A 22,025-nucleotide genomic window follows, 5' to 3' on the forward strand; every position below is an offset into this window, starting at 1 on the left:
TTCATGGTGGAGGGATACCTCATACGAGGGGATACAATGGTGTGTGACATTGCTACCGGGAGTTTTTATCTGAGAATATATGGAACAAGAGCTCCCTAGCCTCTCCTTATACAAACGATGGAGGCTAGGGTTTACAGGGAGGGAGACGCGATCTATGCCGCCGCCGCCCTTGACTTTGAGGGCAAGAAGGCTTCCTGCGCCCTCCTTAGGGTTTCTCCCTTGCCCCGGGCCTCATGGGCCCCTGGTCAAGTCCGAGGTCGGGCTCCCTCGGGTGAGCCACCCCCGGTGTATTACACCGTCAACGCACGCCCCGCCTATTGCGACCGGACCTGCCTGTAAGAGGCGAAGGATGTCGACAGGGGGGGGGGGTTCGACCATGCCATCGTGCATGAGGCAACGCGGGGGAGGGCTATCAAGTTCGCGACCGAAGGAGCCCCATGACGATGGCCTCGAGTGCGCCCGTGGTCCAATCGCTATGGACCGCCGAGGTGGGTTGCCCGGGTGTGCACCAACGTGTAGATGGGATGGCACGGAGAGTCCCGAGAGTCCCCCGTAGCACGCCATCTGAGAACGAAGCACATAGAGGGCACTCTCGCCCGCGAAGCCCTCCCCAGGAGGCGGGTACTCCAGCATCCTTTTTAAGAGTAATGCGTTGATTGTGCAACACCCAAATTCAAATTCTATACACAAAGGAAAAACTAAACGCCTCTCAGTAGATTTTTCTTCTTGCCTCAAAGCGCATGAGAGTCATTTTGACTCGACATCTGATCGTATTGAAGTATCATTTTTCTGTTTTTTTGGCCAAACCAACGTCATATTAACGATTTAAAATCTTTAATGGCATTTTAACAATTCAGAGGGTCCACCCAATCGAGATGGACTTGGGTATTCCGTAAAACAATGTAAGCCTATCGCGGTTTTCGGTGCGATTCACTTTTGGTCCAGTGATGTTAGCGAGATATACCGATGAGGCTATATAAGTTAAGATACCACTAGATAAAAAAGTCGCCACGTATTAATCAACCCAATCCCCCTCTCCCCCTCCCTGCAACCAGTCGCTCTTCGTTAGGTCCCAACCACAGCGGCTGATTCGGGGGCGCAACCTCACTAGCCAGTCTCGTCATTCATCTGGCGTAGCTAGTGATACACTGAACGGCCTCTCCCCTCCTTCTCCAGCATCTGTATTCCCTACTGGAGTTGTCGTTCTTGTTGCATCTGACCACTCCAAACATCCGCGTCTCCTAGTTGTATACTACGGCTCATCCCTGTCAATGGCTGGCGCTTCGTGGAATGCTAAAGCAAGATGAAGACCATGATCAAAATCAACGTCAGCTTTGGCGAGGGACAAAGGTAATTCGAACTCTTGCAACCTTGGTTCTAGATCCAAAGCCATATGTTCTGATTAGCATTTGCAACTTTGGTTGGTGAATTTTATCTTCATGGTTTTTCTCTTTTTTTTCTTCGATGCAAGACAGTAGGTAAGGTTGGCATCTGGTGGCAAAAGTGTCTATGTTCATGCTTAGCCCAAAAGGAAAAGAAGAGAAAACAAAAGGAGAAAGAAACGCAAAATGCTGAGCTGGTAGAGATAGTATTTGCATCACCAGCGTCATAAATGAGTACCGGAAGTGACAAGGAAACCCCAGGTGTTCTCCAAACCGAACGGCGCCGCATCAACAACCTATCGCCGCCGTCCGATTCAGATCGCGCGGCTGGTCGCCAGCGTGACACCTCTCCCCGTCCACGAGGTCCAGGCGGAAGAAAAAGGAGAGATTTTTCCTCCTCCTGGTTATTCACATCGTCTGGTTATTCACAATCATCACATTGAGCAGAGGGGAGAAAATTGCGAGGAGGGGAGGAGGATTCCGAATCGCAGTTGCAACCCAGTAATCCACTCCACCACCGCACGGATTCGATCGCCGCCGCCGCCGCCATCGCCTCCCCCCACCGCTGTAGGAACCCTCACGGCCGGCGCCGCTACCCTCCCCCTTCCCTTCGACTAGGGTCTCCTTTCGTCCCGCACTGCGAGCTGCTAGGGTTCCCCTCGCCCTTGCCCTCGCCCTCGCCGGTTAGGGTTCCCCCGTTGGCCCCCTCCTCTTCAACGGGGTGCGGGCGGACGCTGGGGAAGAAGGGCGCCTAGGGCCTCGCCGCCCAATGGCTCCCGCCGCAAAGCGGGGCGCCAAGGGCACCAAATGGAACAGAGACCCGCAGCTCGGGGACCTCGTCCTCGCCAAGGTCAAGGGCTACCCTTTCTGGCCAGCCAAGGTCCAGCCTACACTCCTGCCTGCTACCTAGGGTTTTCTTCCCCCATAGCGAGCCAGTTCCCTCCCTTTCTGCATCTTTCTTGGCCACATCTCTGCCTGCCTGAATCTTGATATGTCTAGGATACTGACCGTGTGCTTCAGCCTTGGAGGTTAATGCTTCTTATCTATGCAGGTGAGCAGGCCGGAGGATTGGAATCAGGAGCCCACTCCGCGCAAGTTCTTTGTCCTCTTCTTTGGCACCAAAGAGATGTAAGACCATCCTCATGCTCATTAGTTACTAGCTCCTTTTGTCGCCATGTTTAACGGTATTCTAACGGCCAATTCTACCCTGGATGATTTATCGGATAAGAGATTTAAGACCGTCCTCGTGCTCATTAGTTACTAGCTCCTTTTGTCGCCATGTTTAATGGTATTCTAACTGCCAATTCCACCATGGATGATTTATTGTATAACAGATGTAAGGCCGTCCTCGTGCTCATTAGTTACTAGCTCCGTTTGTCGCCATGTTTAACGGTATTCTAACTGCCAATTCTACTGCGGATGATTGATCGGATACATGAATGCCACATGTCGCCACGCTCTTGATGAATGCGCCACTTCATACTTGCCTTTTTGTGTTTGTATTCTTTACATTTATCACACAGCCAAGATCATGTGCAGGAGACACCAACACTCTTTTGTAGTTATTCATACCCAATTTATTGCCTCAAATTCCGCTAAGTTCATCCGTTAAGGTATGCCACGTGTGGGTAAGTAGTTTACGTATTTTTTGCTTTGGGAACATGGCTACTCTGTCTCCTATAGTGACAACATATTTCTTATTGTTGGCAAGATGGATTTTACACGTGTACTAGGGAAAAAAATAGGACAGAGCGATCATTTGATTCTGATTTAAATAAATGCTTGTACTGCATAGTTTGCAGTTTTTAATTCTGCCTATTTTATTTTATCTGAGCTTTACTTAATCTGACTTTCGGCTTGGCTGGGTAGATTAGTATATACTAGATGATGCCCCGGGCGTTACTGCAGGAACCTTGCTAAAAGAAATGCATAAATAGTCGCTGCAAAATCATCTCTTTTATTTTACCTGAGCTTTACTTAATCTGATTTTCGGCTTGGGTCGGTAGATTGCTATATACTATATGATGCCCCGCACGTTGCTGCGGGAATCTTGCTAAAAGAAATGCATAAATAGTCGCTGCAAAATCATCTAAAACTAATGGAAGCAAATTAAGTTATTAAACAATAAAAACACGAAACATATAAAAAATAAAAATAAATTACAGTTAAAAGACTGTCGTTTCTAACAAAATGGGAAGGGTGAACTACATAGGTATGCTGCAATTTCCCAAAACATATATTGTCGACATAAAATCTAATGCAAAAAATTAACTTATGACTAACATGCATGAGTTTATCTGACAGCGCTGCATGTATGGAGTAATGCAAAAAACTGTAATTATGACTTGCATGCATGACTAGCTTATGTGGCATGGTTCCATATCTTGGAAAAATAGGTAGTGGGTTGTAGCTATTTAGGAATAGTATAGAAGATGACTTGCATGCATGACTTGCTTATGTGGCATGGTTGCATGGCTAGAAAAAATAGGTAGTGGGTTGTACTTATTTAGGAATAGAAGATTCCTATATCTATACTAAAAAATCCCTTTGGTGTAAAAGTTTAAGTCTTGTGATTATTGTTTCCACCAATGATCTAAGGTTACACATTGCTGTGCAAGGTCAGTCTAGGAGGTACAATTCTTCACAGACTGAGTCTGAAAGATGAAAGCAGTACTTCCACTCTTAGTTGATTTATTATGAACTTCTCACTCTTTATTTCTAGTTTTCAATTATTGATAAGTACTCTTAACCGCTCCTACAGCCTTTCATTTTCTTCCAAATAGTAAGAATGAGAATGTTATTAATTCTATTGTAACTTGAGCCTGTGCAGCAAACTGATCTACATATTGTTAAGTATGTTATTCTCCATAAATTGTGGTAGGTAATGATCTTTAGACCTCTTAAATTACTTTGGTGCTAATAGAGCAATTAAATTACTCCACTTGATTGATTCAGTCGGTTGCTTTAGCTTATAAGGTATTCTCTACGCGGAGCATTTCTTTAATTGCTTTAAAACCGTGTCACCATTTTGTCTAGATACAATATTGATTTGTTACCCTTGCTGTCTTCCATGCCTGCGTTTTCTTTGCTATTTTGAGCTTATCGCGACAACTCTTTAAAGGCTAAAGTAAAAGAATTACTTGATTACTAATGAATGAATATCTCCGACAGTGCTTTCGTAGGTTTGCCAGATCTCCAGCCATTTACAGAACAGGTGAAGAATGACTTGGTAAATCAAGCTCGAGAGAAAAGATTTCCGAAAAGACATGCGAAAGGTCTTGAAGAAGCCTTGGTGGAGATATGCAAGGCCTATGACGAGCTGCCAAAATCATCTGAAACTGCCAATGATGTGTTGCCTGATCAAACTCTTGATATGAGTGAGAAACCTACAGAATCCCTTGTAAAGCCACCTGATGATGGTGAGACTCCAAGAGTGGAACAAATGGAAGTTGATAGTTCTGTGGACAACTTGAATACTTTAAGGCACGGTTCAGGAACCGAGGAGAATGTGAAAGATGGTGGTCATGACAGAAAGGACATTGTTCCAGCAGTTATTAATAGGAAAAAACCTGCAGAAAAGGATTCTGACCATCCCAAGAAAAAGAAGCCTGTGACATCGAAGTCAGCTACCAACATGCACCTTGAACAAATGGAAGTTGATAGTTCTGTGGGCAACTTGAATAATTTAAGGCACGGTTCAGGAACTGAGGAGAACGTGAAAGATGGTGGTCATGACAGAAAGGATACTTTTCCAACAGTTACTAATAGGAAAAAATCTGTAGAAAAGAATTCTGACCATCCCAAGAAAAAGAAGCCTGTCACATCGAAGTCAGCTATCAACATGCACCTTGAACAAGCACGCTCACCAACCTCTCTGTTCTCAGGAAGAGAGACTGAAGGCCAAAAAGTTGGGAAAGAGGGCCGTCCAACTGAAGGTATCCTTTTGGACCCTAATGTAGAGATAGTTTGTGCCCTTGAAGTGCCAAAGAAAGATAAATCCAAGATGCAGTTGAAGACTGCTGACAGGGAGGAAAACAAGCATGTCGATGGCACTGGTATTTCTGGGAGGACTACTCCTGAGGCTCTACCTGGTACTGTACCAGCCAATAGTGCTGACAAAGAGAGCGGAGGATTTAGAAAGCTGAAACCGATGATGAAACAATCACTTATGGACAAATCAGAGAGAAGGTGCCCTAACAAAGTAATGGTTGACAAGCCTAACAAGCAGTTGACTGTAAAATCACCTGTTGTCTTGTCTTCCAATAAGAAATCTCTGCCTGGTAGTGGTCAGCGCAAGCCGGAGGGTAGCACTGATATGCGTCCGGCAAAGAGGCCAAAACTAGTAGACAGAGCCAATGAAACAGTTAAGACAGGGGCAAAGAGTGAACTTAGGTTACCTGTTGATAATGGAAAGGATAATTCTGTGAAAAATGAGAAATCCACTTCCGTTGGAGCCAGAAACAACACATTTCCCGAGACTGTAACCGCTGATGGTAGGACAAGGAAATCAGGTGTAGTTGTATCACCCCTACCAAGGCCGCATTCTGAGCGAATGGAACAGGCACCTGGTTCTGCAACCAAGTTAATTGGTTTTGATACTGCTAAGAAGGGCTCCAGCATGAGGGAGGATGGCTCACGTGTTGGTAGGCCATTGGCACAACCCAGGAGAAGAGCATGTCGTTTCGATGATGATGAGGAGGAAGAACAACGAACCCCACCTCATAAAACTGTGGCCAAATCAATCTCCACTCATGTAACCCCAACAGACAAGATCCATCAGACAGGTATTCGGGGGATTCCTTCATCACAAGTTGGCAATGTTTCTGCAAAAAAATCTGGTTTGGCAAGAGAAGAGAAACCCAGAAGTGTTGGAAGGTCACCTGTGAAGCACGAGCCAATTTATTCACCAAGTCAAGGTAAAGTGCACGCTAGACCACAAATGACTGGGCGAAAATCGGCCACTATCTCAGTTGACACTTCTTCTGCTTTGGGTAACAAGATTAACCCGGCAGACCGCAAATCCTCGGACCAATTAAAAAATCCAGGATCATCTGAAGTGAAGAAACCGCAAGGTAGTTCTTCTAAAGTAGTGCAGCAGACATCTGGGAACTCTCACTCTCAAAGCCATGCTACCTTAGAAAAGAATGTACTTCTGTCTAAATCAGAAAATGCCAAGGTTAAAGCTAAGCCCAGCACACAGATAGCTATGACTGCCGAGAATAGGTTAAGTGCCACTTTGTCAGATGAACGAAGCGGGAAGCTGGATCACTCTAAAGAGGACAGGTATACTGCTTTGAATTTGCTAAGTTTCTTTCTTATGTTTTTTTTTGTCTACGTTTATACATGTTTAGCTATGCACTTTGTTGATGTTGCAATTTCCTCTTATGCAGATCAAATTTTGTTGATAAAGCAGATTTCGCTGAGTCTAATGCTGACTCTGACAAGTCAATTAAGCGTCTTATTGCAGCTGCCCAAGCAAAGAGAAACCATCTTGCGTCTGGTCAAGGAAATTCTGATGGCTCTTCTGCAGATAATGCTGTTCTTGCTTCCGCAGCGTATGGCTTGCCTGGACTAAGTCCTAGTCCTGTTTTTCACATTCCTTCTGCATCAAGAAATGCTATTTCAGAGGGTGACATCATGCAATCTCAAGATTCCATCTGTGAACCTGGTCACCGAGTTGATCTGAAAAAGCCAGCAGAAACTGACCATGAACATGAAAAGAGTCCGAAACCTAAGCAATCCAGCAGTTCACTGGGTGGTGGTACTGATGCAGCAATTGCACGTGATGCCCTGGAGGGAATGATAGAGACTCTGTCGAGGACAAAGGATAGTATAGGTCGTGCTACACGTCATGCAATCGAGTGCTTGAAACATGGCATTGCTGAAGAGGTACCCCCTGCACACCCACACCCACACATGCATTCATAGACACACACATTTTTCAATCATGTACATTCATTAATCCACATGCCATCAGCATTGCCTTTTCATCACAAGCAAAGTACCCTTATTAATTAATTCATTATATGTCATCAGATTGTTGCGCTTCTCATAAGGAAAATCGAGAATGAGCCTAATTTGCATCGCAAGGTTGATCTCCTTTTTCTTTTGGACTCCATAACACAGTGTTCTCACTCTCAGAAAGGTAAGTTCTCTTTGTATTATGTTGCACCAATTCACAGAACTATACGTTTCCTTAAGCCCAAGATTTAATTACCTGATTTCTGAATGCTTAGGCGTTGCTGGGGCTTCATATGTTCCCACTGTTCAAGCTGCATTACCTCGTCTTTTGAGTGCTGCTGCTCCACCTGTAGCTGGTGCTCGTGAAAACCGACGCCAGTGCCTAAAAGTACCAACTTTAATACTAATTATCGAGTTGTTATTTCCACAGACAATTTTCATTTCTGTCCATTTGCTTTGTAGGTTTTAAGATTGTGGCTAGAGAGAAAGATTATGCCAGAAAATGTACTGCGAAAATACATGAATGACATAGAGGTGCCAAATGATAACACACACGCTGGTTTCATGCTCAGGCGACCGTCCCGAGCTGAACGTTCTGTTGATGACCCTATTAGGGAGATGGATGACATGCTTGTTGATGAATATGGCAGGTATTTTGTGATCTGATAACTGATATACTCCCTTTGTCCTTTTTTGTTTGATGTTTTAGAATCCTTACAAGCTACAATTAAACCTGACCACCAGGCCACCATTATATGGTTAAAACTCTCAAGGGAAGGTACAGAACTATGTACTAGCTTTGTCATCCGAAGTTATTGTTCTATTAATTTAATATATAATACTAATAGGAATAGGAAGTTACATAAAGGCAATGGTCAAAGCCACATTTGGTTTTGGATACACAAGTCATCAAAACATAAAATAGAAAAAGAACGGTGTACTAGCTTTGTAACACGGTATAACTTCCGTTTAATAAAACTCAGTATAACTGGTTTTATTTTGTGGCTGAAAGTCATAAGTTTGTATGATGGGTTTCTTAACAAATATTTTAAATCTATAATGAGTACCACTTAATGAACCACTTCAGAGCATCTCCAGAAGACTACATCCAATATAGGGCGAGCCGGCGAGCGAGTCCTTATATAATGCGAGATCACTGTTTGTGCTCTTCCACCAGCGGCCTACCAATACCTCCACCTTATTTTCTTGTCTACGTAGATAATGGCAAGTGGAACCCACCCATCATTGGGTCATAGTTTTTCCTTTATTTTTCACCCGCAGTGCCCGGGAGCTCACGATGGTTGAGCTTGGAGGTGGGTGGCGGATGGCAGATGGCAGTGGCGGGTGACTGAGGCAGGTGGTGCAGCAGAGGTGACTGAGTGGCAGTGCGGGCGGCCGTGGCTCCGCTTGGGGAGGCGGGCGGTGGTGCAGTTGACATGATGTTATGGGCTTTGAGTTCTGTGCAACAGCCGTGTTGCAAGACCACAAGCCACAGTGGCAGTGGTGTGGGCTTGACAAGTGTGCATGCTCGCGGCCTTGTATGGGCATACGGGGAGGTATAGGATAGGTTATGTTAGAGGAAGTAAGAGTCGAGCAAATCAAGTTATATCCGTGTTGGGCGTGGCTGGGTCTTTTAAGTTTAGGAAGATATAGTTATGGTTTGGTCAAGAGTCTAGTTGTGATCTGGCTTGTGAATCAAGTCGCTTGCCTAGATAAAGGATATGTGTATTAATTACTGAACGAAGACTCAACAGGTCAACTAAGCTTCAGAGTATCACTACCATGATGGTGATTAGGCCCTGTGATGGTTAGATGAGGTGAATACCCTACCCCTGGTCTTTGGACCCTTATCCCTATCAAGATCCATGACACATGAATCAGTTTCACTGATACTTTTCATCTTATAAGAAAGCCAGTAAACTCAGCAGTCTCTGTGTCGGATAGACAGATACATGTTCTGCTCAAGACATAAATCAATGAACTATGTTTTATAGTTATTACCTTGTTGCTGTTCTCTAAAATCATGTATGACCATATCTGTATCGTACTTGTAGTATTCTATGAGAATGTCAGTGCCACATGCTTTGACCATAGTAAGGCCCTTAGGTACTCTAGGGACCTTCATCTTGTTTCGATAATCCAAGTGCGTCAGCTGATTTTATGTTCACCTACCTCTGCTGGAACCTATTAAATTGAGTTCCTTGAGATTTTAGTGGCCGTATGTGTGGTATCATCTTAATTCAACTCATTGCTGACATATGTTATGTGTTCTTTTTTGTGTTTTGTGCAGTAATACAACCATTGAGTTCTCTGGAATATTATCATCAAATGTCTTTGTAAATGATGAGGATTTCCGTCGGATTGATGGGTCATTGCCAGTTATTTCACTGCGAGTTGGAGGGGGTGGGATACAAGAAAGTGAAGAGATTATTGCTCCAAACTCTGTTGAGGAACACATTACGGTACTAGAAAGTGCAACTAGTGATGCTGTAATGGAAGATGCTTCAGTTTTACCAAGGAACAGTCAACAGATAGAGGGATCTACCCTCATTGAGCATGATTCTAAGCAGGAAGCAGGTTCAGAGGAGGCATTGACTAATCAGTACGAGCTTCCCCCTCTACCTGAGGGTCCTCCACCTCTTCCACTGGATTCATTATCTCCCCAGCCTTTACCTGAGGGCCCTCCACCTCTTCCATTGGATTCACCGCCTCCCCCACCTCCTTTGCCCCCTTCACCACCACCTGCTACACCACCTCCGCCGCCACCACCACTTTCACCATCTTCGCCACCTCCACCGCCACCCCTGCCATCTGGACCACCTCCGCAGCCTGCTCCACCACCTCCTCATCCTTCAATCCCGCCACCTGTTCCGTCATCTCCATCATCACTGGGTTATCAGCATGCCATGCCAGAATATTTTAGGCCTCCCAATGTAATTGTTTTTTCAATGCGTACTTTATTTAGCAGGTCCTGTTGTGTTCTTCGTTTAATAATAAAGATTTTTGGATGCAGGGTAACCAACTAACAGGAAATTCATCAATTCAAGGTGTTGGAAATACGCCGAACTTTATGCCTGCTGTACCAGTGAATGCACAAGCTCCAGTTAATTATGCCCCATCATTGCCACCGGATTATGGAAGCAACAATATCTTTCTGCCACAGCAAGCTTCTAATGGTAATTATCAGTTTCAGCCTGGTGTATCTTTTCATCAAGGGGCTTTCAGTGCTTTCCCATCGGCACAAACACCACCAGTTCACCCCCACACTCATCACACACACATTAACCCCATGGGCCAACAATCTGTACCACCTCCATGCAATTCTTATGGTGTACAGCCCTTTCCAAATAGTCAAAGCCAGTATACATCGGAAGAACAGTGGCGAATGACATCTGGTAACTTCAGTCCAGATGACCAGCATAATACCTGGTTACCAGGTGGCAGATCACTATCTTGTTCAGACGGGTCATTCATGCAGGATGGTATGTTTGCCTGTAACCTGGTTTATGTATCTTATATTTGAGAAACTTGAGATGATAATGATTCACTTTTCTGATAGGGTATCCGAGGTCGAACATTGACAGATCTTCAATGAATCCAATGAGTCATCAACATGCTGTACTTAACCATTTGCCGTCTGGAGCACCACATCCAGGTTTTTGGCTTCTTAAAGTTCACATTGTCACTATTTTTTCCTTCTGATAGCTTGTGCATTCAAATGAATCTTAATGAAGCTTAGTAAGATCCATTGATAATAGATGCCATGTACCCCATTGTGCTGTGATACCTCCTTGTCGGCTAATCTTGTGAATTTCGTTAAATAATCAGTTCATGTATATACGCTATATCTTTCCTTTTTTTTAAATCCTTTTGTTTCTATTCTTGTTTTTTGACAGGCCATGTTGTTCCTCACATGCTGCCAGCCAAGCCTGATATTCATGCACTTAATTGCTGGAGGCCTTCTGGATGAACCTGTATAATTAACTCTGCGGTAATCTCCTCTCTGTTGATACTTTGTATCACTTTTCTATTTGTCTCTTTGTTATCTTCATTGATCTTTAGATTAGTTGTCTACGACACTTCCATCTATCTAGTACTGCAGTTGAGTTGACTTCTCAGTTCTTCACATACAGGTTTTGACATGGGAAATTGGAGACGTTGGGAGCCATTTTAAATGGGGATTCAACAAGAGGTGCTTATGTTAGCCTGTTCTGCGATGAGGATGCACTTTTGCCTGGGGAGTAATGATGAGATCTGATGTTAGTAATTGGAATGGACATTTTACATTGTAATTAGTCTTGACAGCAGCATCCAGCAGACTAATCTCTCTTAGTGTAAGCGCATGTTTTACATGAGACAAGTACTCTCCTGTTCATTTAGATGTTGCTTTTGGTGTGTTTCTTTGAGGAGTGCAAACTGCGGTTAATGTATTTTGCTCAGACGGTGTGTTAGACATAAGTATCAGTTCTTATAGTAAAATATTGGGAACTTATATATACAAGGGCATACTGATGGTATCTATGGCACTTTCTACAGTTTGCTGTACTTGGACTGTTGTGCCTACTGTGCAACACATATCAAGTTTCACGTAGACAAATCTAAGTCAAAACAGAAAAGCTAAAGTACTGTTCTTACTCTTGTTCTCTATGCACTGCGACTTTGCTCTTTAGATAAAATTATATATATCTCCTATCCAGTTATGTGTTAGCAGACAAGGCTAAAACTATGATGGGTTTATGTGGACATCATTTGGGTTTCCATAGATTGGTTGATATTGTATGCTGGTATTCATTTCCTGGAAATTACCTGGTGACCTATTGGGCGTTTGTGATAAATTTTAAGCCATTCAATTGTTATTTATAGTTCCATGGATGCATTGCATATAGTATAGTACAGATATGCCAAATTTGTCCACACCTTAGACCTCCTGCAGTGGGAGTATTATAGCTAGTATCATGCATGCCAAATAAGCATTTTTGGTGAGGTGGCATACAATTAAATGAAGAAAGAGAGGGTTGAGTATCATATCATGATACCATATCATAATAAATGCTATGCTACTATATGTCATGCATGGCAATAAATAAGGTCATCTAAGATAATCTATGATACAATGCATTGCGGAGGTAGTATCATATATGCATGATGCTAACTTCTAATACTACCCACTGCGGAAGGTCTTGTTATCACCAATATTAAATAAGCACCTTTCCATGCAATGCTTGTCTTTTTTCATTTTCTAGTATATATTTCCGACATATTGGCCCTTCAAATTCTGTGTGCATGTATGATATATACTGCATCATTGACATTTCAAATAGTGCATCTTGCTCTTGAAGAAATGGATGTGTGGTGCCCATAGGGACAGTAAATCTGTATTTGTTTCCCAAAAAGATGCACTAGTTATAACTCCTGTACAAAATTGGTCTTCCGTTATCCAGTCTAAGTAAACAGTGCAAATTCACAGCACAACTTGCATTGAGAGAAGTAGTTTAATGGAAATAAAATAGGCATACAAGGTACTCCCTCCGTCCCATAATATAAGAACATTTTTCAAGCTATTATGGGACTGAGGGAGTAGATTCTTAGTTTTGAAGTGGCAATATGTGTTCCTGGTGTTCTTATCTGATTCATAACCATGGAAAACTGATCTTTTAGAAGTATATAAATCAGTGAGAAACTGGGAATTATGAAACTTTAGAAATTCTGCTATGTATCTTCTGATTTTGTCCTGCTGGAGATTTTCTGTGATGAGCATTATTTATAAAATTTAGGAACTGTACTGTGTGTTTCATACTTCAGATCTGATTTTGTGCTGTTCTATTTTTCCATGATGTATATTGACTTTGTCATTGTATTTTTTATTCCCGCGAAGTTGGTAGCGGGTGCTGGGTACTAATTATCCCAGTGATACACAGATTTGTCTAAATTCTGTACACAGTTGCTCCTTCCAGTTTATATGTGCAAATTAAAAATAGATATTATTTTTCTTCATTTGTCAAATTATACATGTCAAGTCGCAGAAAGATTATTAAGCTGTGACAATATTTTATGTTTTGAGTGTTAATTTGTTGAATATAGTTCTGTAGTCTGTGGAGCGATTGATTTGAGTATGTTCTGACTGACTTGTTTCTGAGTGCTCCTTTGAACTTCTTTAACACTAGAATTGCTGCTTTCAGTTTTATGTATGCAAAAAGGAAATATACATCCTCTTTTTTAGGTCAAATTTGTTACATGTATCCATTGGAGATTAGTTGAAGCTTCAAGAGTATTTTGGTTTCGTATGCGTATGATTTCTGTAGTCTGGGGAACGAATGGTGTGAACATGTCCGGTGCTGTCTTATTCGTATCTAAGGCATTAATCCAAGGTCCTTTGTTTGGTCTCTTTTAATTCGGTGGCTGCACTAGTAGCTGATTTTAGGGTTACAGCAATTGACAATTCGTTTCTCAGCCTGAAATATAGTTTCATAATTGATCACTGGTTGACTAGAGTTAATTTAGCTTAAAATCTGGTTGGCTGCAAGGCTGCCAGCTGAACATTGCACACGCCTTTTACGTCTGGACTGCTTGTGGGTATGGGTGATTTTACATGTATGTGCTATATTGTCTGAAAAATTACCTTGTCTGACTAAAATTTCTGTTCATATGGCAGGTCTGGAAACTATACAAGTCGGCGGCGTGTGTTATGATGTGGTTGCGATGGCTGTTACCTGTTGGTGGAGTTGAGGGGAGCTCATGTGGTGAGTCGAGTGTTTTCTTTTTACCTGAGGGGATGGATGTTGAGTGCTTAGTTTGTAGAGAGGTAAGCCTCACTGAAGAATTGTACAAAAGAGATACTCAATGTACAGCTTTTTGGGCAAAACTTTTAAAAGGGAAGTTGATGTATATGTTGTTATGCGTAGGGGTAGTCCCTTGGCACAAGCTAGGGATGATAGATGTTGCTTCATTGTTTTGTTGGACAAAATGGAAGAAAGAAATGTTGTGATGATGAGTCCAAACCTGGGGTGCAAAGGGTGGCGTAGCTCAAGTTTTCCTGTGATGGTTCATCTTTCTGGAAAAGGGAGGCATGCACCGCACAGCAGGTTGTTATTAGTATCATCAGTAACTGTGCGGGGATGATGTTCTGTTGGACCGTAGCCGTGTCGATTCGGTTAGGGTATGAGAAATATATGTTGCCCTGGTGGTTATTGTAAGCAGGATGTGTGGAGGTGTATATTCAGTGAAGTGTTTGTTGTTGTTGAGATGGGGACAGTGACTGTAGAGCACTAGCTGCTGCATCTGCATCTTCATCTGGGTAGTTAAATAGCGAATGGAAGGGGCATTCAGATCAAGCCTAGGCTGAATAATCCATCTACATGCTGCGCTGTGAGCAGTACGTAGTAGAATTAGTGCTTTAATTTTTTGTGTGTGGATGAGAATTAGTGCTTTCCAAGGTAATCCTGTGTTGAATGCATGCTCTGTGTCAACCAAATCCCATTTAGGATTCGGGTGGGAAGGCCGCATTCATGCCAGGCAGATCAGGCAGGCGTGTTCTTGGCTGCTGCCGCAGATATCACAAAGCCGAACCATCCATCCCAATGATTAGGGACCCTTACCTATTTTGGGCAGATACCATTAACAAGCAAGGCAGTCGCACGCCTATACACATTTTGCTAAGAAAGTTTTCTATACGAAGAAATAGATAGAGTATACGATATTAATACGCATGCTTGTCTTGCAGAGGGAAGAAAAGAAGAGATTGCTTTTTCTTTCATAAAAAGGTTGAGTTCTCTATACCAGGAGGCAAGAGATAGAGTATGATATCAACAATCACACCTTTTCTTATCTTGCCGTTATAAGAAAACACATATAAAGTATGTTATCAATACGCATACCTTTTCTTTTATGTAGATAGATAGAGAAATAAAATGATTTAAAAATAGTATAGAAAAAAAAAGAAGAGAAGAGAAAATCAGCAGCAGCCCAGCACCGTAGCAACAGCAGCAGTCGGTCCGGTCAGGTCCGGTCCGGGTCCGGTTGGGTCCGGTATATTCCTTTGCGTTTCCTCTCACCTACCAGCTCCCCCCTCTCCCTCTCTCTCCCCGTCACCCACCCCCCCTCCCCATTCCCTCTCTCTCCCCACCTTCCCTTCCGATTGTATTTGACAGACGCCCACGCAGAGAGCGAGACGCACACAGAGAGACAGACAGACAGACAGACAGAGAGAGGGCTCCCAATTCCGCCCGCGGCCTCCGTCGATCGATCCACCCATCCGCCGAGAGTGGGATCGGAGCGGCAGCTCCGCCCTCCCCTGCCGCGGCGGCCACCGTGCGTGCTACTCCATCCCTCTCCCTCCCTCCCTCGCTTTCCCCTCCCACGCTCCGATTAATTTTCCGCCTGCTTCGGGGATTGCTCTGCTTCGCTTCGCTTTGCTACGGACGCTGCGTGCGCGTGCGCGGTGCGCGGCCGATCCTGCGGATTCCGGCGCCAGCTCTAAATCTCCACGTTAGGTTTTGCGCTTCGCAATCGATCCGCATCCCCCCCACACCTTCGATGAGTGCGATGGGTGCTGCGATCCGTATCTCGTTCCTTGTTAGGCACGCCGATTATTTTTTCTTCTTGATCTGCGAGGGCCGCCTGCTCCGCCAGCATTTCGGGCCCCGTCCTGGATCGCTTCGCTCCAGCTTCTTAATTCCCTCGTTATTGATTGGTTAGGGCTGCCATCTACGAATTTACTTTCCGTGCTTGCCTTCTCCTCTTCCGGCCGCACGGATTTAATGCTTGGTTGGTTGGTTGATTGATTGCTTCTCGTGATTCACGCGGAGTGCTGCTTTTGCTTGCCACATCGCTAACAGGCAGATGCTGGATTGGATTTGCTGCTGCCTAGTAGCTTTACTTTCTCAGCTTCACTTGGAAACTTCTTCTGTTTGTTTATTATTGTTTGTATCAACAAATCCATTATGCCTTCATCCTCTCGGAAGCATTTTTAAAGTTCAGTTAGGGTTTTAATATTGGGAGTTGGGATCAAACTAGCACTCCTTGACTGGATGAATAAATCTTGGGCTGCAAGTTGCTGTTTGGTCAAACATGTACTGAACCTCAATGGTCAACATGCTACCGTCACCTGGAATTACAATATGTGGTGCCGTTTCATCTGCTTCGCTCTCTGTGAAATCATGCCTGATGTATATGCAACATCACTAGTCTTCTGCATTGCCTTCTCTTCTACTTTTGCCGTCCCTATCAAAACATCGTCTAGCTTTGCCACAAGTCCAGTTTAATGGTTTGACACATTAGCGCACGCTTGTAGTCGTCGGGTCACCTTGTAATTGCCGTTTCGACTATGTATGTATAATAAATTGTCCACAAAACATGCTGTTTGACTTATTTATGTCTGGATGGTATTTTTGCCGTTTCGACTATGTATGTATAATAAATTGTCCACAAAACATGCTGTTTGACTTATGTATGGCTGGATGGTATTTTTGCCGTTTCGACTATGTATGTATAATAAATTGTCCACAAAACATGCTGTTTGACTTATGTATGGCTGGATGGTATTGTTCGGGTATAAAAACAAGGGCCTTTTCTCTTCCGGATCACTGCACATCCTTTTGAGGTTCTGATGTGTTTCTCCTACGTCTAGCAGGACTGATGCAAAATGGTAACTGTACATGGATTTGCCAATGGTACTAATGATGGCACCGCCAACAGGAAGATCAAGCGCCTTTTTAACTCATCAGAGAGGAAGAACCCCACCAATTTCCAATTTGTACGCGCCAAATATATATGCAAATTATTTCCCCCTTTTCTCTTTCTTAGAAGCACTAACATCTTTTTGTTTGTATACCGTATAATGTTTTCTTTCCTACACATTTTCAGGAGCGTCATGTAGCTCGTCTTGAATCTAGACAGCAGCAGCAACCCAGGTATAGTTATTTTTCTTTCTGTGTCCATATATTTCTCCTTTCTGAATTGGCAAAATATCTTCCTTTTTTAATATCGTTCTTTTACAAGTTCAATTACAGTGGCACCTTTTTTGCAAGAATTTTGTCCTTCTGAACTGCTACCAGAAAAGAGTTATTGAATGTTGCTTGTCGTAATTCTTTACTGCTTTGTTCAGGCGGTGTATCTTCACGACGATCTTACCAATTGAGTTCTTCCACACCTCATCTGAACCTACATCTCCAGAAGATAGCCTTGGCCCGTCATCCTCCTCGCCATCAATTATTTTCTTGCATTTTAGTGTGGCAGATGAACCTCTCAGAAAATATTCATCTAATCAAAGGCTGCTGGCAGAGCGATCCACATCATCCAATAGTATGTCCAATTCAGGTTTCTCAGACAATACCTCTACCAAGACAAGGGTGGATGCAAGGCATACTACAAGAAGGAAGAGCAAAAAGAAAAACAAGAAGCAGAAGAAACACTTCAGAAAGCCAGCTGATGGATCTGAAATTACATGCGCAGAGAGCAACGGCTCTACCCCTTCAGTCGATATGGTTGATTCTTGTGAAGGTTCGACACTTTCACCTAAGCATGTTGGTGATATACTGTTTGAGGAAACCTTTTCTCCTAGTTCTTCGGTGAAAGAAGCCTCTGAAAAGGCTCCTGACAGTGAAAATGATAATGAGTACAATGGCTGTTCAGTTGCTTCTGTTTCAAGCGCGTCTTACTCTGATGAGACAGAACTGTCTAGACCAACTACATCAGGCCTGGAATTGTTTGGACAATGTAACAGCAGTGACTGCAGGTGCTTGGATGATACTCCAAATTGTGACCTGATGGATTCATCTCAAGAGCTTCATTATGCCAGCAGGAGTGGGAACTGTAGTGATATGACCAAGACACTGTTCAGAAATGATTGTGTACATGATCCATGTGAAACAGCAGAATTTTGCAGCTCTAGTGATGGAGTTGATGATAGTTGGCTAGAGAATTCCAACTGCAGTAGTAGCTTTTGTTCTGAAAATGGTAGCAGAGGCAGTGATTTTCATCTAGTAATTTCGAGAAAGAGAGCTAGAAAAGAGAGGAAAATGTCAATGTGGAAGAGCTTTACTGGGGAGCATGCATCTGCTGTTACGCATGGTCCAAATGAAAAATATACTGGCCGCTCTTCTAGGCAGATGATTAAGGAACTCAACACTAAGGAGTGGTCACATAGACCAGATCATGTTGGTAGCATACAGCCTCAGCATGGGGTTGCGTTGAAACGCTCCATCAAGAATTTCATCCATAGGAGGAGTAACGAAGTTCCACTTAAGGACTTTGAATCAGGAGCAAGTCACAATCATTTTACAAGTCCACAAGAAAACATCAATAGCAAATCAAATGGTGATTTTGACAAAGAGCAGAACATTGATTTAAACAAAAGGCTACCCAATGCTGTGTACTGCAGTGAGTCAAGTTCTTGTGAGATGTTATCAAATTCAGCTTCTGAACCTACAACTTCCGAGTCTGCGCAGGACAACTGTACTTCAGAATCTGGTGAATCAACAGATCATATTGTAGGAGATTTTCCCATGCGGAAAACAGGATTACAAGGTTCATTCCAAGCCAATGATGTTACCGGGACAGGTTCTGGACCACCATCACCTGGTATGGCTGAATCTGCAGTTCTTTTGCATGCTTTTTTTCTTTTCTTTCTAATGTCCAGATCTTATGATAAGATTTAACATACTACACTAAACAGACTTTCTAACATGCACCACGATCATTTTGCAGATCTGAAGTCCACTCAGACTGACTTAGTGATTGGATGTGGTGTAACTCCTTTTGTTGAAGGGAATCACAGATTAGGAAAGTTTTGCAGTTCTGAAATGCATCTAATTGAGATGATCAAGGTTGTTAATGATGCCTATGAGGTGCAAGTTGCTGCAGATGCCTACATGTCTGCTGGTTATCCGATTACTGATCTCGAGACATTTATATACTCTGCAACTCCAGTCATTGGTCATGTTCCTTGTGTGAAAAACAGAAACTGTTCACAGGATCAAGTTGTCAGGAACTCAGCTTATCAGCAGTACATGTCTAATATTAACCTAAGGAATATATGGGAATGGTATGAAGAGCCAGGGTGCTATGGGTTGGAAGTAAGAGATCTCAATGATCTCAGTTCCTTGACATCACACCACAAGAGTTCAGAGTTCTGTGCATATTTTGTACCTTACCTGTCTGCTATTCAGTTGTTTGGGTGGTCTACGAAGAATATGGATAATGGTTTTGATGTACAAGAGGGACATTTGTTGGGGGCATCGAATACCACAAGCGTTTTGAGTTCTCAACCCGTGCCTGCGAAACTGCATAAACCATTTGAGCAAAGTAACACATCCTTTTCAGAATCATCTTCCTCTGCGCATGCTCATGGAGAACTCATTTTTGAATACTTCGAAACAGAGCAGCCTTCTTTTCGACCTCCGTTGTTTGAAAAGTAAGTTGTCTTGAGTCTTTCGTCGTGTTTACTGATTCTAAGCATGGCTATTGAAATTGTCTGATTTGAACCGCTTGTTGTTACTTTATCCTGAAGTTCCTGGTGCCGTTTCTTGTAAAGTATTCATGTCTCCTCAATCTGTCCTGTGTGTCTCAGAGATGCTTATATGGTTTTATGAGTGCAACGGATTCCCATCTATTACTTCGGTAGAAACAGGCAATGATGTTTGACAGTTCTTATTATGAACAGTGTAATGCGGGCAAGGAAGCTTAATACTTCTGTTATGACCAGTGTAACATATACATTAATATTGAGTTTGTGAACAATGGTGCTCATGGCAATGATGAAGGGTGCAAGAAACCGTTTTTCCTGTGAAATATGGTCGACATGTTTTGGTGATGCAAATAGTTAAGGGATGATTCTGACCAAAACCAATGCAAGTTATTTGTGCCCAAGTGAGTACTCCCTCCGTCCTGAAATACTTGTCCTTGAAATGGATAAAATAGATGTATCTATAACTAAAATAAGTCTAGATACAACCATTTCGAGGACAAGTATTTCCGGACGGAGGGAGTAGCTTAGAGACATGATTTATAGGTTGCTAACAAATCAATCATAAATATGTTGCTGACATGCATCATATCTTCATTTGATGCAGTCTTTCTCATGTGAGCATTATCTTGCCTGTGTCAATTTTTTTTAAATGTGAAACTTGTGTGGAAATTAATTATTATTTTCTTGTAACGTCTTTTTTGTCTCCATATTTTTTTTGTACTAATATTGGTACAACCAAATGCAGAATCAAGGAGCTTAGCTGCCTAAATGTATCTGGTGACTCTGAAAAGCTACAAAGTGCGAAATTGCGTGATCTGCATCCGGCTTCTTGGTTTGTTCCCAATCCTAGATATTTTTTGCTCCCCAGTGCTTTCTGAACTTCTGTTTGTTTTGTTATTGGACACTTGTTGATCATGGCAGTTTTTATTTCTAGGTACTGTGTTGCTTGGTATCCTGTTTATCGCGTACCTCATGGGAACTTCCGTGCATCATTCTTGACATACCATTCACTGGGTAAACTGGTTCCACAAATATGCTCCCCAGATTCTAGTGGTGGTCAGGACACCCGAATTGTTTGCCCGGCTGTTGGTCTGCAGAGTTACAATGACAAGGTACCATTCTAACTTTTTTCCCTATGAGGGTAGCGATTTTTTTCAGTACTGAGTGTATCCAGCATGTAGCTCTAAACGAAGTGAAAATTCCAGAATGTAAGGTGCAAGCTGAACTTGCTGCCTGGCCATAGTTTGTTTCTAGTGCTTGGTTCGTTTTGAGTTATTGAGTCAGTACATGACAGACTCCCCAGTCTAACATGCAAGGTCCATTTTGTAGGGTGAGCAATGGTTTGAGCTGAGATGTCGAGATTCCTCGAAGCCCAGTGGCGCTGAAGTTGTGGAGGAGAGGCTGAGGACACTGAAGCGAGGTGCATTCGCGATGGCAAGGGCTGTCATTCCTAGGGGATCCGAGGAGTCGTCTGCGAACCACCATCCAGATTATGAGTTTTTCCTGTCCCGGTCTACCTAAGACTATGCTCCTTTGCCTGCTATGCTAACGCGCCGCAAGAATCCCATGAAGAAATTTACAAAAAAATTAGAGCATAATAGATATGACATTCCACTAACCAGTGGTCGGCAGTAGTTTACCCTAGAAAGAAGAGGAGAAGAGAAGGGAAGGGAGGGGATACTATAAGTGACATTCTAACCTACTAGACACCTGATGATGCAAACAGGGTTGAGTTTTAGACCTTGAATGTTGTACAAGTGTGCCAAGGGGATCAAAGAGTTTGGCAACATTTTCGTTTTACAGATCATGCAGGTAGGCAGGCAGGCTGGTTCTGCTTCTGCAGGTGCTTTTTTTGTACAGACAAAGAAAAATGAGAGCAAGATGAGATTTGCTACTCAACCTTTTTCCAATGTCGATGAAATGCGGAACTAGTATTTCTCTCTACCTGGCTTTTCCTTGATTAATCATATCCAAGCAACATTGGTAGGCATTTGCATTTGCTAGTTAGCCTTGTGTTGCTGCTACGGATGATCAAGTTGAAACCTCTTATGTTTGCCTCTTGTCAAGGTTCTAAACGGTCAACAAGATCACAAGTGTTTTTCTTTTGAGAATGTAACAAATTTTTGTTGTTGTTGCCGAACGTGTTATTTTGAAGAACCACACCTCACAATGAGTGTAAAACAGGTTGTTCGAAGGTCGTCACCCCACCTACTCACTCT

General features: G+C 43.0%; 2 protein-coding genes across 9 annotated transcripts; both read left to right on the top strand.

Moving 5' to 3' along the window:
- Positions 1–1,670: 1,670 nt before the first annotated feature.
- On the top strand, positions 1,671–14,586 carry LOC123147708 (ENHANCER OF AG-4 protein 2). Of its 5 annotated transcripts, XM_044566990.1 has the most exons (14): positions 1,784–2,262; positions 2,434–2,510; positions 4,554–6,665; positions 6,773–7,271; positions 7,419–7,527; positions 7,619–7,731; positions 7,806–7,993; positions 9,634–10,276; positions 10,357–10,825; positions 10,903–10,998; positions 11,240–11,334; positions 11,477–11,677; positions 13,996–14,145; positions 14,246–14,586. In XM_044566990.1, exons 1-11 carry the CDS (start codon positions 2,152–2,154, stop codon positions 11,311–11,313), a joined length of 4,491 nt encoding a protein of 1,496 aa, XP_044422925.1. In that variant the 5' UTR covers positions 1,784–2,151; the 3' UTR covers positions 11,314–11,334; positions 11,477–11,677; positions 13,996–14,145; positions 14,246–14,586. The 5 variants fall into 5 exon arrangements, with proteins under 5 accessions (XP_044422929.1, XP_044422925.1, XP_044422924.1 ...); XM_044566994.1 differs by having other exon boundaries at positions 1,671–1,949; positions 13,996–14,586; XM_044566989.1 differs by having other exon boundaries at positions 13,996–14,586.
- Positions 14,587–15,118: 532 nt separating this feature from the next.
- LOC123147709 (uncharacterized) lies at positions 15,119–21,750 on the top strand. 4 transcript variants are annotated; one of them, XR_006473400.1, is made up of 8 exons: positions 15,119–15,137; positions 16,972–17,094; positions 17,205–17,251; positions 17,446–18,920; positions 19,047–19,752; positions 20,002–20,207; positions 20,552–20,638; positions 20,741–20,918. XR_006473400.1 is itself a non-coding variant. In XM_044566996.1 (8 exons), exons 2-8 carry the CDS (start codon positions 16,984–16,986, stop codon positions 21,325–21,327), a joined length of 2,796 nt encoding a protein of 931 aa, XP_044422931.1. In that variant the 5' UTR covers positions 15,119–15,137; positions 16,972–16,983; the 3' UTR covers positions 21,328–21,750. The 4 variants fall into 4 exon arrangements, 3 of the variants coding, with proteins under 3 accessions (XP_044422931.1, XP_044422930.1, XP_044422932.1); XM_044566996.1 differs by lacking the exon at positions 20,002–20,207 and adding an exon at positions 21,136–21,750; XM_044566995.1 differs by lacking the exons at positions 15,119–15,137; positions 20,002–20,207 and adding exons at positions 15,424–15,650; positions 21,136–21,750.
- The last annotated feature ends 275 nt before the right edge of the window (positions 21,751–22,025 follow it).

This window comes from Triticum aestivum, chromosome 7A (genome assembly GCF_018294505.1).
Source record: "Triticum aestivum cultivar Chinese Spring chromosome 7A, IWGSC CS RefSeq v2.1, whole genome shotgun sequence".
Taxonomy (NCBI): Eukaryota; Viridiplantae; Streptophyta; class Magnoliopsida; order Poales; family Poaceae; genus Triticum; species Triticum aestivum.

What these genes read in the sequence shown, in the direction of transcription:
- LOC123147708 (XM_044566989.1), top strand. Translation starts at nt 2,152, where the DNA reads ATGGCTCCCGCCGCAAAGCGGGGCGCCAAGGGCACCAAATGGAACAGA. An exon ending in CTTGTTGATGAATATGGCAG is followed by an intron (nt 7,994 to 9,633) that starts GTATTTTGTGAT and finishes TGTTTTGTGCAG; the next exon opens with TAATACAACCATTGAGTTCT. An exon ending in AATATTTTAGGCCTCCCAAT is followed by an intron (nt 10,277 to 10,356) that starts GTAATTGTTTTT and finishes TTTTGGATGCAG; the next exon opens with GGTAACCAACTAACAGGAAA.
- LOC123147709 (XM_044566996.1), top strand. Translation starts at nt 16,984, where the DNA reads ATGGTAACTGTACATGGATTTGCCAATGGTACTAATGATGGCACCGCC. An exon ending in AGACAGCAGCAGCAACCCAG is followed by an intron (nt 17,252 to 17,445) that starts GTATAGTTATTT and finishes TGCTTTGTTCAG; the next exon opens with GCGGTGTATCTTCACGACGA. An exon ending in TGCAGAGTTACAATGACAAG is followed by an intron (nt 20,919 to 21,135) that starts GTACCATTCTAA and finishes TCCATTTTGTAG; the next exon opens with GGTGAGCAATGGTTTGAGCT.